This window comes from Helianthus annuus, chromosome 17 (assembly GCF_002127325.2).
Source record: "Helianthus annuus cultivar XRQ/B chromosome 17, HanXRQr2.0-SUNRISE, whole genome shotgun sequence".
Classification (NCBI taxonomy): Eukaryota; Viridiplantae; Streptophyta; class Magnoliopsida; order Asterales; family Asteraceae; genus Helianthus; species Helianthus annuus.
The window spans coordinates 137,514,387-137,531,931 of NC_035449.2; the positions used below are offsets into that span (position 1 = coordinate 137,514,387).

The window sequence follows — 17,545 nt, forward strand, 5'->3', positions numbered from 1 at the left end:
CAATTATTTTTGGGTAAATCATGGTTGTGGTTAAGTTGTACACAGGGGGAGGGGTATGTCTTTAGGTTAACGTATTAGAGGGGGGAAGGGATGGGGTTTGTTTTTTTTTTTTGGCACAGATAACATGTTTTCTTAAAGCATTTATAGATGCCAAAACGGGGATATATATATATATATATGGAGCCGCTAAAATAGAAACCACCTCCAGTTGTAAGAACCGCAAGAACCACTCTCAACCAATAACATTGTGCCAACATAAAGGGTCTATTCGTCATTTACCCCATATGTCAAGTCCCCACTCTCTCTCTCTCTGCATTTAATGCTTGTCTCTCTCATCATCCTCTCTCCCTCTCTATTTAATGCTTGTCCTTTCTCATTTTAATTTACTTTCATAGTCTCTCCTAATTTCAAAATGCAGACCTTTCTCCATCTTCTTCGTCCCAACCCATTACCCACCACCGTTCACCACCTGCAACCCACCTCCCTCCTTCGTCAACCACACTTCCGGCACCACCAAACACCGTTCACCACCACCCAAGTGTCACAAAACCCCAAACCACTGTTCACCGCCACCCAACCGTTCACCACCAACCACCGCCCAATCCTGGATCTGATGAAGTCTTGGGTGGGCAACTGTCACAAAACCACCGCCAAAAGCTCCGATTTGGGGTAGTGAGCTCTGATTTGGAGTTTAGGGTTAGATGGTGGTGGTTGACGGCGAACAATGGGCGAGCTCCGATTTGGATGTTGACTGAAACGAGATGGGGGAACAATTCCAAGCTCCGATTTGGGGGTAGTGAGCTCCGATTTGATGTTGTGGTTGTTGGTGTCCCGATCTATGATGTTGGTGTCCTTCACCCCCTAATCTCTCTCTCTAAAGATCGTTCTAACACCATACATGTTACGGTGGTGGTTGGTCGGCGACGGTTGTAACACCCCGTGTTTTCGAATGCCAAAGTCAAAGTCAAAGTCCAAGTCAAGTTTGACTTCTTTGACTGTAATTAGTCTATTTTGTGTTTATTGTTTGTATTATGTGGAGTAAGTGTTGTCAATCAAAAAAATCGAAGTAATCGAATGTTTAATTGACGCGAAACGATTTACGACTGTGAATAGTAGGAAGTAACAATGCGATAAAGTTAATCAATCAATAATCAAGCTAATCGAATCATCAACCGAACTCGAAACTCGAATCATGTGAATTTGGTGTTATATTATGTGTGTGTGTGCCTTACGTGTTACCTGTGCATGTTTATTTTATGTTATGTGTGGTGATCAATCGAATCAAAACTCGAAACTCAATCGAACTCAATCGAAATCGAATATGGAATGTAGATGCTTGTATGTAGATATAGTGGTTGGGATTAAAAGTAATTTGAATAGGAAACTCTATCGTACTCGTATCGTCTTCGATCAAAATCGAAATATCAGAAATCGTCGCATCGAACGCTCGAAACAGGCTGTGGATCGATCAGGCTCCTAGCTGATAGAACAGCCCAGCCGATCGGACAGACTGTCCGATCGAGCAGGCTGTCCGATCGGGATGCCTGGCCGATCGGCCAGCCCCTTTCCTCTTTTGGAAGCCTATAAATAGGCCTGTCATTGTCATTCTTTCCACTTTTGGAAACCCTCTGACCGACCAGCTCGTGCTCCCCTTCTTTTCCCAGATTTCTTCTGATTTCGGTAAGTTTTCATCCTAAATCTTGTACTTTCTTGATCAATGCAATGCTCCTACACCTTTCTATCTTTCTAATCTTGATTTCTAACCGTGAAATCATTAAGATCTAAGCATTCTAGGATGATGTCATCGGGTTAAACGTTAAACCACCGTTCCGAACCGTTCACTGGCCGGACTTGGGTGATTCCTGTCCGAGCAGGGGAAACAAGTAAGAACGAAAGTGTCATGGTTCAGCTCGTTGTCAAAATACCTCGATATAACGTCAAACAATCAGAACAGCCAAGTGTTAGACGAACAGGCCGACCAGGTCAGGATGCTGACTGATCGAACAGGCTGTTCGAACGAACAGCCCAACCGATCGGACATGTCAGCCGATCGACCAGGCCAGCCCATCGGCTAGCATATGGCCCCACACATTGACAATTTTATGAAGTATGGTATTGAACGAAGTGATGTTCGATTAAACGAGCTATTCGATAACATTACTCATCGCATCATGAGATACTATGCTTCAACCCTTAATCGATTTTCAACTCGTTCGACGTATTGGAGTGCCACCCGATTGAACATGCTGTCCGATCAGGTGACATCCCGCTGAGGACCCATCCTGAAGTTCCTAACCGATCGGTTAAGCCGGCGGATCGAACAGGCTGTTCGATCGATTGACCTGAAAGGTAAGGACATTTCAGTGTTCTCAAATACTACAACGAAAACTTCAAAAGGACAAGCCATCATACACAAACACATCCTACACAAAGGAAGAAACAATCCACTCGAACAGTCCAACCGATCGAGCCTACCGGCCGATCGAACAGGCTGTCCGAACGGACTGTCCAACCGAACGAACGACCAGTTCGATCGAACCTGTTGTTCGATCGACCAGGCTGTTCGACCCATCATCACTCGTTTCCATTTTGCGTGTTACTTACCGCTATGCTATCGAACTATTCAGGCTAACCCTACTCTCAATCGCTGTGCGTATACTCGAACCCCTTTTGCTTTAGCACTTTTGGGTGTTACATAAGTTACTTATCAAAAATCACAATTGAACACACTACTCAATTATTTAAACGCTAACCGTTCTGCATGTATTACGTGACTAAATGAATGCTTGTTGCTATGTTTACACATGGAATGCTGTCTACCTGCCTTAACGACGTAGTACTATAGTTTGGACTCAGCACCCGTTCACACGGGGGTTGTTAAAGACAATTACTTGCATGGATTAAGGTGGTAATCATGTATTGCGAACTGTCTTGGACAGTCAACCCGCAGTCATTGGTATCGATAGATCCATTTCGATAATTAACATGCTTCGTTTTCCTCTGTGTACGTGCTGGTTATGCGTAACTATTTCGAACTCTATATGCTATTATCAAACTTGTATGCTCACCTTTACATTTTATGTATTGACTTTATTTTAACGTATGTGACAGGCAATTAGGATGCTTATCTGCTAGGAAGGCGAGCTAGGAATAAGCGTCTAGAGCATAGTTGTTTGTAGATCTTGCAGATCGAGTCTCTAGAAGCATTTAAACAATATTATTTTATATTTGCATTTAAATCTGAGTTGTCGGAACAGAATATTTGGCTAGATGTTATTTGTAATAATTTGTTTTGCCATTTGAGGCACGGTATGGGACGTGTTACATAAATTGAATGGTAATGATAGTTGTTATGGAAACTTCTGGACAATCTGTTTCGCTCAGTGCCATGCCCCGATGATTCCGCCATCGGTTGGGGTGTGACAGATTGGTATCAGAGCCATAGCTATAGGGAATTAGGCTAGACACGACCTAGTCCGGGTCGCTGTCTTAGAGACCTAGACTATAGTTAGGAACCAAGAGACCAAGCTTATGTGCTATATCCTATTACTCTTCGCTATCACTGCACTCGAATTCTCAAATAGAATCAAGCGATTTAGTCAGGAATAGGTGTGAAAGCCGCAAACTCTCGACTAAATTGCTTGGTCAATGGTGATTTTAGCAATTCCTCGATGATTTCTTCGTTAAATTTTCAGAACCTACAAGGAGAATTATACCAAATCAGGAGTGAAATCCATATTTTGATGAATAATCTCCTCAATTTGGCTAAAAGAAGGAAGAAGTTGCTAAGCTAGGGGTGAAACCCTAACCTTGACAACCTGTTCTGATTTTATTTATCCCACCAAAGCCTCGACGGACTCCAACGACCTGAACTTACGAGTATGACCTAGGAGATAAGTGTTGAATGCCCAAGAATCGAGGCAGAAAACACGAACCTGAAGGTCCAAAAGTGACAACAAGTCTACTGCGAATAGTTGAATCGCTTTGGGTAGTCGATGTCTAATAGCCGCAGACAATCCATTACTCGATTTTATGTGTTTCGATTCTGAGCCCGCAACTGTTGACTCTGATAATTCGCCGATTTTATATGATTTATCTGTTTATGTGTTTAAGTTTTTTTTGGAGAATTATTCGATTTTTGCTATCACTTCGATCAACACACACGACTCGCATTACTCTCCTATCTCAATACGCTAACAAGTCGCTGCAAATCTAGACGACACTATCATGTTATAAGATTATACTATACTACCCGACACGCTATACGATTATGCGATGCTACTCAATATACTATACGAACGACACGCGAACTTGGAAGGATAGGTTTCTGTATGTATCTGTGATTAAATGCGTAGGTGTTTATGTGCTTCTGTGATTCTGTGCTCTATGTGCTTCTGTGATTACGTGAATTTGTGGTTATGTGCCTATGTGCTTATGTGATACTTGTTTCGACGTGTTCCTAAGCTTTAGTAAGTAGTAGACGTGTGAGGTGAGATTCAATTTGTTGTGTCTGAGACCTACGACGATGTCTGTTGCAGACCATGTCGTCATCTGGACACCGAACCCCTCTTACTCGCCAAGAAAAGAGAGACAAGCGTCTCGCTGCTATCATCGCCAAGCAAATAGCAAAAGCTGTGAGCGAGGTGTATGAAAACGTCAGCAAATCGTCTGAGGAGTCGTGAACCGATGCTCCTAAAGATGCTAACAAGACCGTTTTCAGTTTCAAACAGTTTAAGGCATGCAGACCAAAAGAGTTTACCGGAGAAGATGGCCCTACCGCCATGTTTCAATGGTTTGATTCGGTTGAAGTCACTCTGCGCCAAAGCGGCTGTCCTGCAAATCTCCGTACCCTAAATGCAACCGGCGTTTTCCAGTCCCGAGCTCTAGACTGGTGGACGGCCGAACGAAACAAACGCGGGAATGATGCAGCTTATGAGCTGACTTGGGAAGAGCTGAAGGCCATCATGATGGACGAATTCTGCCCTCCCCATGAACGCCAAAAGCTGGAGGACGAGTTTTGGAACATCAAGCAGAAGGACGGAGACAACGCTGCTTTAACTGCTCGCTTCAAGCAGCTTAGCATATCTGTCCCGATCAAGTCAAGACACCAGACATGGCCATCAAGAAGTACATTCGAGCTCTACCTGATTGTGTTGCCGACTTTGTTCATGCCGCCAAAACATCATCAATTGAGGAGACCTACTTGCTTGCCGTCGAGATCAATGACAAGCGATTAAAAGCTGGTTTCTAGGATAAGCCCTCCAAGTCTCTGCATCAAGCTACTACTGCACCAACCGCCGACTCCACTACTCAGCCATCCAAGTCATCACGCCGAAAGAAGAAGCACAACAACAACAACAGCTCCAGCAACAAGAACTGTGTTGTCACTACAACTGCTGCTCCTCTGCAAGCCGTACCGGCTCAGCAGCAGTCTCATCACCGACCAGCCCCAGTGACCAATGCACCGCCAGCAAAGCGTGCTTACATAGGTCCCTACCTGCTCTGCCTAACATGCTCATATCATCATCCAGCGGGAATCGCCTGTCGTTTCTTCGCTCATTGCAATCTCTACGGTCATTTCACTGCGAACTGTCGCTATGGTCCCCGAAACACCGCACTCATCAAGCTCTACTCCCAGCCCCTCAAGGCCAACCCGCAGCTCAAGCACCCGCAATCAATGCTCGAGTCTGCTTTGCATGTGGTGATCCTAACCATTTTGCAAACATGTGCCCAAATAGGGTGGTGAAACAAGAGCCCCAACAGCAGCAGCAGCAGCCTCAGCAGCAGCAGCAAGCAGCCCGTGCCAGAACCTTCAACATCAACGCCCGTCAAGCCCAGGCTGACAACAACGTGGTTAATGGTACGTTCCTTGTGAATGGTATTTATGCATCATGTTGTTTGATATTGGAGCCGATAACTGCTTTGTGTCGTTTGAATTCGAGAAGCTCCTTAGTCGTAAGCGCTCTTATCTCCCCTCGTCATTCGAAGTTAAGGTCGCTACTTGAAGAACTGTCGTCGTTAACTCTGTTCTCCGTGATTGTACTCTCGAGCTCAACAATCACATCTTCCCAATCGACCTTTTTCCTATGCAACTCGGAAGTTTCGACATCATAGTAGGCATGGACTTTCTTCGTGAAAACCATGCTGAAGTTGTGTGTTTTGATAAGATGATTCGATTCTCGCTCGCTAATGGTGATCTATTATGTGTGTACGGTGAAACAGCTTCGAAAGGTCTCAAACTCATGTCATGCATCCAAGCTAACAAGTATCTCCGCAAGGAATACAGAGCTTTCTTGGCCAACATTGTAGTAGCGGAGAAGGAAAAGAAAAAGAAGGCCGAAGTTAAAGACGTTCCAGTGGTTCGTGAATTTCCTCAGGTGTTCCCTGATGATCTTCCTGGACTACCGCCAAGTCGTGATATCGACTTTCGTATCGACCTCATTCCTGGAGCGAATCCCGTAGCCAAAGCCCCTTATCGACTCGTGCCATCCGAAATGCGGGAACTCTCGAACCAACTCCAGGAGTTACTTGAAAAAGGCTTTATTTGCCCGAGCACTTTTCCTTGGGGCGCGCCAGTCCTTTTCGTTAAAAAAAGGATGGGTTGTTCAGGATGTGCATCGATTATCGGGAGTTGAATAAGCTAACCGTCAAGAACCGTTACCCTTTGCCTCGAATCGATGACTTATTTGATCAGCTGCAGGGTGCCAAGTGTTTCTCGAAGATCGATCTACGTTCAGGCTATCATCAATTGCGCATTCAAGAGGAAGACATCCCCAAAACCGCTTTTCGAACTCGATACGGCCATTATGAATTCGTCGTCATGCCTTTTGGTTTAACTAACGCACCCGCGGTTTTCATGGATCTGATGAATCGCGTGTGTAAGCCATTTCTAGACCGTTTCGTCATCGTGTTCATCGACGATGTCTTGATCTATTCCAAATCGAAAGCTGAACACACGCAACATCTACGATTGGTTCTCGAACTACTCCAAGGGAACCAACTCTATGCCAAGTTCTCCAAGTGCGAATTCTGGCTAGAAGAGGTTCAATTTCTGGGTCACATCGTTAATAGTCAAGGTATTCATGTCGATCCCACGAAGATTGAAGTAGTTAAGAGTTGGATTACGCCTAAGAACCCGCCCGAAGTTCGTTCTTTTCTCGGACTAGCGGGCTATTATCGACGATTTATCGAAGGATTCTCTAAGATCGCTGTGCCGCTTACCGCCCTTACCCATAAAGACAAGTCTTTTGTTTGGGGAACTGAACAAGAGTCTGCTTTTCAAGCCCTCAAGCATATGATTTGCAATGCTCCTGTTCTCACATTGCCTGACGGAAACAACGATTTCATTGTCTATTGTGATGCTTCCAACCTTGGTCTTGGCTGTGTTCTCATGCAACGGGACAAGGTTATAGCTTACGCATCTCGTCAGCTCAAAATCCACGAGAAGAACTATACAACCCATGATCTCGAGCTAGGCGCAGTTGTTTTTGCATTGAAGATTTGGCGACACTACCTGTGTGGTACCAAGTGTACGATCTTCACCGATCACAGGAGTTTACAACACATCTTTAATCAGAAAGAACTTAACATGCGTTAACGCTGATGGGTGGAATTTCTTAACGATTACGACTGTGAGATCTGTTATCACCCAGGCAAGGCAAATGTTGTTGCTGACGCGCTCAGCAGACGGAGTTATTTGCTCAGTATACGCAATACCCAAGCCCAGCATGATCTCGAAACCCTCATCCGCGAAGCCCAGCATGCTTGTTTTAACGAACACACTTTGAAGAAAGAGAGGATCTATCACGATGGAGCTCAGCTTGTAAGCAAGGCAAATGGGATTTTCTACTATCTGGACCGAATTTGGATTCCTAAGCAGACCGATTTGCGAAAGATTATAATGAACGAAGCCCACAAATCCCAATATTCTATTCATCCCGATACCGATAAAATGTACCAGGATCTTCGCTACAAGTACTGGTGGCCGGGCATGAAACGGGATATCGCTCTTTATGTTGGAAGTTGCCTGACTTGTGCGAGAGTTAAGGCTGAACATCAACGACCTTCTGGCTTACTCGAACAACCTCCAATCCCCATATGGAAGTGGGAGAGTATAGCTATGGATTTCATAACCAAACTCCCGCCCACGCCATCAGGACACGACAGCATTTGGGTTATAGTTGATCGTCTGACCAAATCAGCCCACTTTTTGCCAATACGGGAAGACTACAAGGTAGAACGACTAGCCCGAATCTACACCGACGAGATCATTTGTAATCATGGTACGCCTCGTGACATCATTTCAGACCGTGACGCTCGGCTTACTTCGAGATTGTGGGAAACATTTCAAGCAGCTCTTGGTACGACGCTTAACCTAAGTACCGCATTCCATCCTCAAACCGATGGACAGACTGAAAGAACGATCCGTACTCTTGAAGACATGCTCCGTGCGTGTGTCATAGACTTTGGTGGTAGTTGGAACAAATACCTACCGTTAGTCGAATTCTCGTACAACAACAGCTATCATGCCAGCATACAAATGGCACCATTCGAGGCTTTATATGGAAGAAGATGTCGATCGCCTATTGTATGGCACGAGATCGGTCACTCGCAATTAACCAGTCCCGAGTTACTACAAGAAACGACCGACAAAATCCTCCAGATTCGAGACAACTTGTCAAAAGCCAGGGATAGACAGAAAAGTTACGCCGATAGAAGACGCAAGCCCCTTGAATTTGACGTTGGCTACTACGTACTCCTAAAGGTATCACCTTGGAAGGGTGTGGTCAGATTCGGCAAGAAAGGGAAACTAGTGCCTCGGTATGTTGGACCTTTTATGATTCTGGAAAGGATCGGAAAAGTCGCCTACAGACTCGAACTACCGGAGGAACTTAGTAACGTCCACCCGACTTTCCATGTGTCGAACCTCCGAAAATGCCTAGCTGATCATGATCTAATTGTACCTCTCGACGACCTTCAAGTCAACGAAACGCTGCATTTCATGGAAAAGCCTGTCGAAATCCTGGATCGCCAAACCAAGCAACTCAGACGCTCACGCATCCCTATCGTGAAAGTCCGATGGGAAGGCAAACGAGGCGCAGAGTTTACTTGGGAACTCGAAAGCGACATGAAGACTAAGTACCCGCAATTGTTTAAATAAAGATCTGAAGCGCGAAATTGGTAAAATTCATTCACAGTGATGTGCAGCTTTCAGCCTAATTTGGGATGAAATTCCCTAAACAAGGGGAGGCTGTAACACCCCGTGTTTTCGAATGCCAAAGTCAATGTCAAAGTCCAACTCAAGTTTGACTTCTTTGACTGTAATTAGTCTATTTTGTGTTTATTGTTTGTATTATGTGGAGTAAGTGTTGTTAATAAAAAAATCAAAGTAATCAAATGTTTAGTCGACGCGAAACGATTTACGACTGTGAATAGTAAGAAGTAACAATACGATAAAGTTAATCAATCAATAATCAAGCTAATCGAATTATCAACCGAACTCGAAACTCGAATCATGTGAATTTGGTGTTATATTACGTGTGTGTGTGCCTTACGTGTTACCTGGGCATGTTTACTTTATGCTATGTGTGGTGATCAATCGAATCGAAACTCGAAACTCAATCGAACTCAATCGAAATCGAAATCGAATATGGAATGTAGATGCTTGTATGTGGATATAGTGGTTGGGATTAAAAGTAATTTGAATAGGAAACTCTATCGTACTCGTATCGTCTTCGATCAAAATCGAAATATCAGAAATCGTCGCATCGAACGCTCGAAACAGGCTGTGGATCGATCAAGCTCCTAGCCGATCGAACAGCCCCTTTCCTCTTTTGGAAGCCTATAAATAGGCCTGTCATTGTCATTCTTTCCACTTTTGGAAACCCTCTGACCGACCAGCTCGTGCTCCCCTTCTTTTCCTAGATTTCTTCCAATTTCGGTAAGTTTTCATCCTAAATCTTGTACTTTCTTGATCAATGCATGCTCCTACACCTTTCTATCTTTCAAATCTTGATTTCTAACCGTGAAATCATCAAGATCTAAGTATTCTAGGATGATGTCATCATGGTGTTCTTCAAGAACTTCATGTTTTGGCCTCAATCCACCAAGAATCACTTGGATCTAGCCGATTTCCACATAAACAAGCTAAGAACTATCATAGATCTGAACATTTACATGGTGTGAAGGATTGAAAGAAGGATTTCCAACTTTCTTTCAACTCTTTTACACTCAATGCCTTCAAACCGGTAGAAACGGAGCTTGAGCCAACTCACTAATCATTCTAGTGGTTGTGTGGTTCAAGATTCGGATTCTATCTACGAGATTCGCCGATTTCGGGTTAAACGTTAAACCACCGTTCCGAACCGTTCACCGGCCGGACTTGGGTGATTCCTGTCCGAGCAGGGGAAACAAGTAAGAACGAAAGTGTCAAGGTTCAACTCGTTGTCAAAATACCTCGATATAACGTCAAACAATCAGAACAGCCAAATGTTAGACGAACAGGCCGACCAGGTCAGGATGCTGACCGATCGAACAGGCTGTTCGAATGAACAGCCCAACCGATCGGACATGTCAGCCGATCGACCAGGCCAGCCCATCGGCTAGCATATGGCCCCACACTTTGACAATTTTATGAAGTATAGTATTGAACGAAGTGATGTTCGATCAAACGAGCTATTCGATAACATTACTCATCGGATCATGAGATACTATGCTTCAACCCTTAATCGATTTTCAACTCGTTCGACGTATTGGAGTGCCACCCGATCGAACATGTTGTCCGATCAGGTGACATCCCGCTGAGGACCCATCCTGAAGTTCCTAACTGATCGGTTAAGCCAGTCGATCGAACAGGATGTTCGATCGATCGACCTGAAAGGTAAGGACACTTCAGTGTTCTCAAATACTACAACGAAAACTTCAAAAGGACAAGCCATCATACACAAACACATCCTACACAAAGGAAGAAACAATCCACTCGAACAGTCCAACCGATCGAGCCTACCGGCCGATCGAACAGGCTATCTGAACGGACTGTCCAATCGAACAAACGACCCGTTCGATCGAACCTGTTGTTCGATCGACCAGGCTATTTGACCCATCATCACTCGTTTCCATTTTGCGTGTTACTCACCGTTATGCTATCGAACTATTTAGGCTAACCCTACTCTCAAGCGCTCCCTTCAATCCATCAATCAATCGCTGTGAGTATACTCGAACCCCTTTTGGTTTAGCACTTTTGGGTGTTACATACGTTACTTATCAAAAATCACAATCGAACACACTACTCAATTATTTAAACGCTAACCGTTCTGCATGTATTACGTGACTAAATGAATGCTTGTTGTTGTGTTTACACATGGAATGCTGTCTACCTGCCTTAACGACGTAGTACTATAGTTTGGACTCAGCACCCGTTCACACGGGGGTTGTTAAGGACAATTACTTGCATGGATTACGGTGGTAATCATGTATTGCGAACTGTCTCGGATAGTCAACCCGCAGTCATTGGTATCGATAGATCCATGTCGATAATTAACATGCTTCGTTTTCCTCTGTGTACGTGCTGGTTATGCGTAACTATTTCGAACTCTATATGCTATTATCAAACTTGTATGCTCACCTTTACATTTTATGTATTGACTTTATTTTAACGTATGTGACAGGCAATTAGGATGCTTATCTGCTAGGAAGGTGAGCTAGGAATAAGCGTCTAGAGCATAGTTGTCTGTAGATCTTGCAGATCGAGTCTCTAGAAGCTTTTAAACAATATTATTTTATATTTGCATTTAAATCTGAGTTGTCGGAACAGAATATTTGGCTAGATGTTATTTGTAATAATTTGTTTTGCCATTTGAGGCACGGTATGGGACGTGTTACATAAATTGAATGGTAATGATAGTTGTTATGGAAACTTCTGGACAATCTGTTTCGCTCAGTGCCATGCCCCGATGATTCCGCCATCGGTTGGGGTGTGACAGCGGTGGTTCTAACAGTGGGTCAGTGGCTGGTGGTGGCGGTTCGACGGCTAGGTGGTGGTGAGTCGACGACAGGTGGTGGTGTGTGATCTAGCATCGATGGCAATGGTGGTTCAACGTCTGGCTGTAGTGTGGTCGTACAACACCGCCCCTTTCATCCATTTTATTTTATGGGTTTAGTTGATTTTTCTGGTGATTCTTGGCCTGTGTTCTTGATATGTGTTCTTGAATGATGATGATGATACCGATGGTATTTTGGTATGTTGGTATTTTGATCTCAGTTTTTGATTTGTTTTGATATGGTCGATTGGGTGGCGATGATGAAAAACATTGATTTAGATGACGATGGCGTGGCAAGGACGACGGAGGGTAGGTTTTTTGAACCTGCAATCCCACTTTTGCAACTTTTTGATTATCGGATAATCTGAGCAAACCCTGTTTTATTTTCGAGATACACTTTGGTTTGATGTTGTTTTTTTTTATTTTTCCCCCTAGTCGATAATGATAACGATATATCTGAGACACCTCCCGGGTGTGCGATTTCTGGGTGCGTAAGTTTTTGCTTAAAAAAGTTTTTGTAAAACGTAAAATTTTTTAACGTAAAACGTAAAAACGTAAAACGTAAATTTTTTTAAGTAAAACGTAAAAAGTTTTACGTAAAACGTAAAAACGTAAAAAGTATTACGTAAAACGTAAAACGTAAAAAAGACGATTGAAATAGCCCGGCGTGCAAAAACCGGCACGTAAAACGTAAAAACGTTAACGTAAAACGTAAAAAGTTTAACGCAAAATGTAAAATGTAAAAAGTATAAAAAATCTTTTTAAAAAATCTGAATTTAAAAATGCTTTCAATAAAAAAAATTATGTTTAAAAAATAAAAACTAGTATAATAATACAAAAAAAACTAATAAAAACAATAAAGACAAAAAGACAAAATAGAGTTATTTTACTAAATTACCCTTTTGAATTAAAATATTGAAAACATAATAAGACAAAAAGTATTTAATATTATTTTTATTTACTTTTTATCTCATCCATTAATCTTGAAGATCTAATGGCTAGGAACTGGTTCTCGCGGTTCTTACAACTGGAGGTGGTTTTCATTTTAGTGGTCCCCTATATATATATATATATATATATAGGGTAGGGCTAGATAGAAAACCCTATATATATAAAAAACCCGAGAAAACCCAAGCTCCCGACATTTTTTTTTTTTTGAAAAAAATAACACATGTAATATACATGTTTTTAAGACTTTTGGGCCAAAAAAATCAAAAAAGCGCCGAAGGGATATTTTAAAAAAAAAAAAAAACAAGTTTCAGCAATTTTCAGCGAAATTCTGTTTTTTTTGCTTAACACGTGTTAGGAGCTGAAATTTGTTTATTTTTTTTAAAAAAATCCCTTCGGCGCTTTTTTGTTTTTTTTGGCCCAAAACACTCTAAAACATGTATATTACATGTGTAATTTTTTTCAAAAAAAAAAAATGTCGGGAGGTTGGGTAAAAATGGCTTCCCATTTGGGTTTCCAAAATTTTCTAAGAATTTTAGGGTTTTTTATCTAGCATTATCCTATATATATATATATATATATATATATATATATATATATATATATATATATATATATATATATATATATATATATATATATATATATATATATATATAAGAGAGAGAGAGAGAGAGCGGTTAACATACTTTACGGCTTATCCTACTTCACGTACGCGACAATCCTGGCCGTGGATTATCACGCATAGAACACATAATCACGCATGGACCTGGATTATCACGCATGGGACCTGAATTATCACGCATAGGAACTTAATCACGCATGGAACCTTGAATAAAAGATAATCACGCAAGTTATCTATGTTAATCACGCACGTTATGTTCTTGTCGCGTACGTTAACGTACGTTAAGCAGTTTTGTACATTATACTTTCTCTCTCTCTCTCTCTCTCTCTATATATATATATATATATATATATATATATATATAATATAGGGTTAGGTTCATTTGTGAACAGCACCCTTCATAGTGAACTATGTGAACTAATTCTTGCGCTTGATTATCAAAACACAAGTGTAAATTAATACCCATGATTTAATTAGGATTTATGATTTATGATGAAAATAAACTAGTGTATTTTACGATTTAATGATGTAAACCAATGATCATGATTTGTTCACTCAGTTCACAAACACACTAGTGTTCACTCTAGAACCCCCACCCTATATATATACTACTGTAGGATCGGTTTTGACTCCAAAACGATTGTGAACCGACTCGTGTAACGTGTGGAATCCGTACACGAACGTGACCGAACACACAAGACGTAATATAATCGGGGATTTTATAGATTGATGTGAAAACGTACAGCACCTGAATCACGTGGACAACACTTTCTCTCTCTAGACTTTCTCTCTCTAAGCACCAAGCTCTCCAATCTCCAAAATGGCAAAAGTCAAAAAGTCCCTAAAGCTAACCCTAAGGGTTCTATTTATAGGCCAAGGGGCGTAATGAGAGTTCTCATTAATTACAGAAATGCCACCTTGCCTTTCTACTAAATATAACACTATAAGCTCAAGAATTCTTCTAATTCAGCTACGAATCGTATTGACGGAGGCGATAGACATTACTGCACTAACAACTACATATCTTACATATATACACACACAAATCATCGCACAAAAACACAAAACTATCGTCAGCCACCACCCCATTAGCTCCACCTCCACCAACAACGACCACCACCGCTAGCACCCCCTACCCACCACCACACCTCCACCGTTCCCCAAATCAAAAGCCACTATCATCCCTGTCATTCGCCAAATCAAAAGCCACCATCACCACTAGATCTAGCCAAAAACCACCACCATCTCACTTAAAAAAACCCCTTTCGTCCCCGGCGGTTCCACACCACCATGGCTCATGGGTATAACGGTTGTTATCGACAAAGTTTTAGGTGGATGTGGCTTTGTCGTTTGATTTTGGGTTTTTGGTTGCGGGATTGACTTTAGGTTTTTGTTGGTGAATGGTGATGGTGATGGTTATGAACAATAGTGGCGATGGTGGTGGGTTGAAATGGTGGCTGATAGTCGTGGCGTTGTGACGGTGGTGGAGGTTGACGACAGTTTAGTGGTCGTTGGGTGTCATCGGAGTTCAGGTGAGTGGTGAAAGGTGATGGTGGTGTACAGAGTTGCAGTGTTGGTGTAGTGGTGGTATTGGTGGTGGTTAAACCAGTGTGGTGGAGGTTGCAGTGGTGGCTTAGTGGAGGTTGCAGATGTGGTGTGGTGAATTTGGGTTTTGAAAATTGTGGGTTTAATTTGCTAACTTTTAGAGAATTAGAACTGAATCGAAGCTGCTTTATTGGGTTGGTGGAGTGATGATGTTCATCTTAATGTTCACCATTTGTTTTTGTGTGTGTATATATATAGTTCTTGATATTAATATTTTGTTTTATTTTTTTAAATTAAAAGTTTTCCATATATTAATATGTATTTTTATTTTTTAATTAAAGGGTTTTCTTTAATTAAAGGTTTTTTATATACATGGATGAAATGGGCAAATACCAAACTGTTTGGTGAACTAATGAAATTGCCTGTGACCTAACTGAGTTTTTTTGGATGGAGTTAGGTTGTTAGATGAAAATGACAAAAAAATGGGAATGTCGGGGGACTAGAGGAGAAAAAATGGAAATCCGTCTGTCGATTAAAGTGATTAGCGGCGAGATTCCGTCAGTGAAATTGTCTCCGTAACATAAGTTGGACAAAACATATTTTTATTAGTGCTTGTAAATTGAGATGAAAGTACGATAAATTCTAACCTGTCAAATCTGTCTCTTATCTTCCTCAAGATCCTTCCATTATCTACTTCAGCAACCTTAAACATTGTCTCGATAATATCTTGTTGAACATTTGCACCAAGATCTCTGACATTAACTTGTTTATGCACATGCCTTTGTTGGTTTTCAATATCATAAGACACCCAGAAAGCCGTTCGTAAACGCTCAAAAGTGGGTAGTTTCTCTAACACTGCCCGTTTTAGTGCATCGTCATCCTCTTCCTCCGCACGACTGATTCTTTGGCTACCATCGGTTGCACTCACATATACTTCTTCCATGCTCCAACTTTGGCTTCTGCTTTGTATTTCTGAAGTCCCATGTTTCTCAACTTCCATCTCAGTGGACATAATTTACAACTATGTAGCTGTCAAACAGTGTTATCTGATAGCTTGTTTTCAAGCACTAATCAGGCCAAATGCATAGTTATACATATCTGACTCACACTACGCAATCGAGAGAACCATCCACATTTTATATATACATATATAATTGTATAAGCATGCATATATAATGACGTGACAAAATGGACAAGGGTTTTGTAATTTTTCGAGAACGCTTACGGTTGGCCTGCTTAACATTTATGGTCTAAAAATATAAAGGATTGTTTTGAAGCTTTAAATAAATAATGGAATGTATTATTTATAAAACAGTCAAAAAAGTTGGATAACCCAAAACGAATAAAGGAACAAAAACTATTATAAAAAAATTCTTAATAAAACAGTTATATAAATAGTAAATATTTCAGTAAGTGCTAGTGCTAATAGGTTGAAAGTTGAAAAATTGTAAAGTATTATAGTCAACAAAATTGTAAAAATTATAAGGTTTCAAATTTTATTCTTGTGAGAATTTAACTTTTGGGTAAATAGGTTGAAAATTGAAAGTGCTAACATGATTAAACGTTGTATAGTTTTCTTCTTAATTTTATTGGGCCGTGGAATAGATTGGAGATTTTGGGAGTTTATTGTTGGTTTTTCGATCCATATGATCGGCTTAGCTACATTAATAGAGTCAAATTTGCTATGTTGTAGATGGATAAGTCCAAGGAAAGAAGAAAAAAATAAATTGCTAGAGTGTCATCATGTGTTTGTTTATGATGATAGATTATGAAGCCTGTCATTGTTTGTGACGAAACTTGACTCTATTTATAGTGTTGATCGGCAGGAGAATCTTTCAGTAAAATAAATTGTTGAATCCTCCATTGATTACACAACCGTATATCCGAGCCGAGAGGAAATGTTTTATTGTATTTCTTTTCTAATGTCAAATCTTTCAAATATAGGAAACAAAAGGAACCAGGCGACCGTTCACGAGCCGAGCTGAACTAAGTGGGCATTTGCTCGTGCTTGGCCCGTCAACAAACCAAGCAAAAAATCGAACAAGCATTTTTTGAGTAGTAAATTACCGAGCAGACAATCTGGATAACTATATGATGTGGGCCCAAGTGTGGAGGAACGGGCTATTTTGTACTTGGAGGCCCAAGACCGCGTAAGAAAAGGGCCTTCACTAAAATGGCCCTAACTTGGGCTACGGGGGTCCGTTTGGGACGTGCGACCAGACGATTCGAAGGCGAGAACGAGCTCCATCTTGCTGCAAACGGCCTACGGCGGTTTGGGTCATCTTCCGGGCCAAAAAAACGCTTATTTCTATTACTTATTTGCATTTTTATGTTTTTTGAACTATTTTGGGCTTTTTGTTTTAGGCCGTGTGTTTGGCCCGTTATCTTT

The 17,545-nt window shown here is 41.5% G+C and overlaps 1 protein-coding gene across 1 annotated transcript in view; it reads right to left on the reverse strand.

Moving 5' to 3' along the window:
• The window catches only part of LOC110922946 (ABC transporter G family member 29), a 33,512-nt gene extending 17,241 nt beyond the window's left edge, over nucleotides 1-16,271 (reverse strand). Inside the window, exon 1 of the mRNA XM_022167141.2 lies at nucleotides 15,804-16,271. Within this exon, the coding sequence (XP_022022833.2) occupies nucleotides 15,804-16,168 (365 nt within the window). The 5' untranslated portion in view covers nucleotides 16,169-16,271. The remainder of the gene's footprint in view (nucleotides 1-15,803) is intronic.
• Between the last annotated feature and the right edge of the window lie 1,274 nt (nucleotides 16,272-17,545).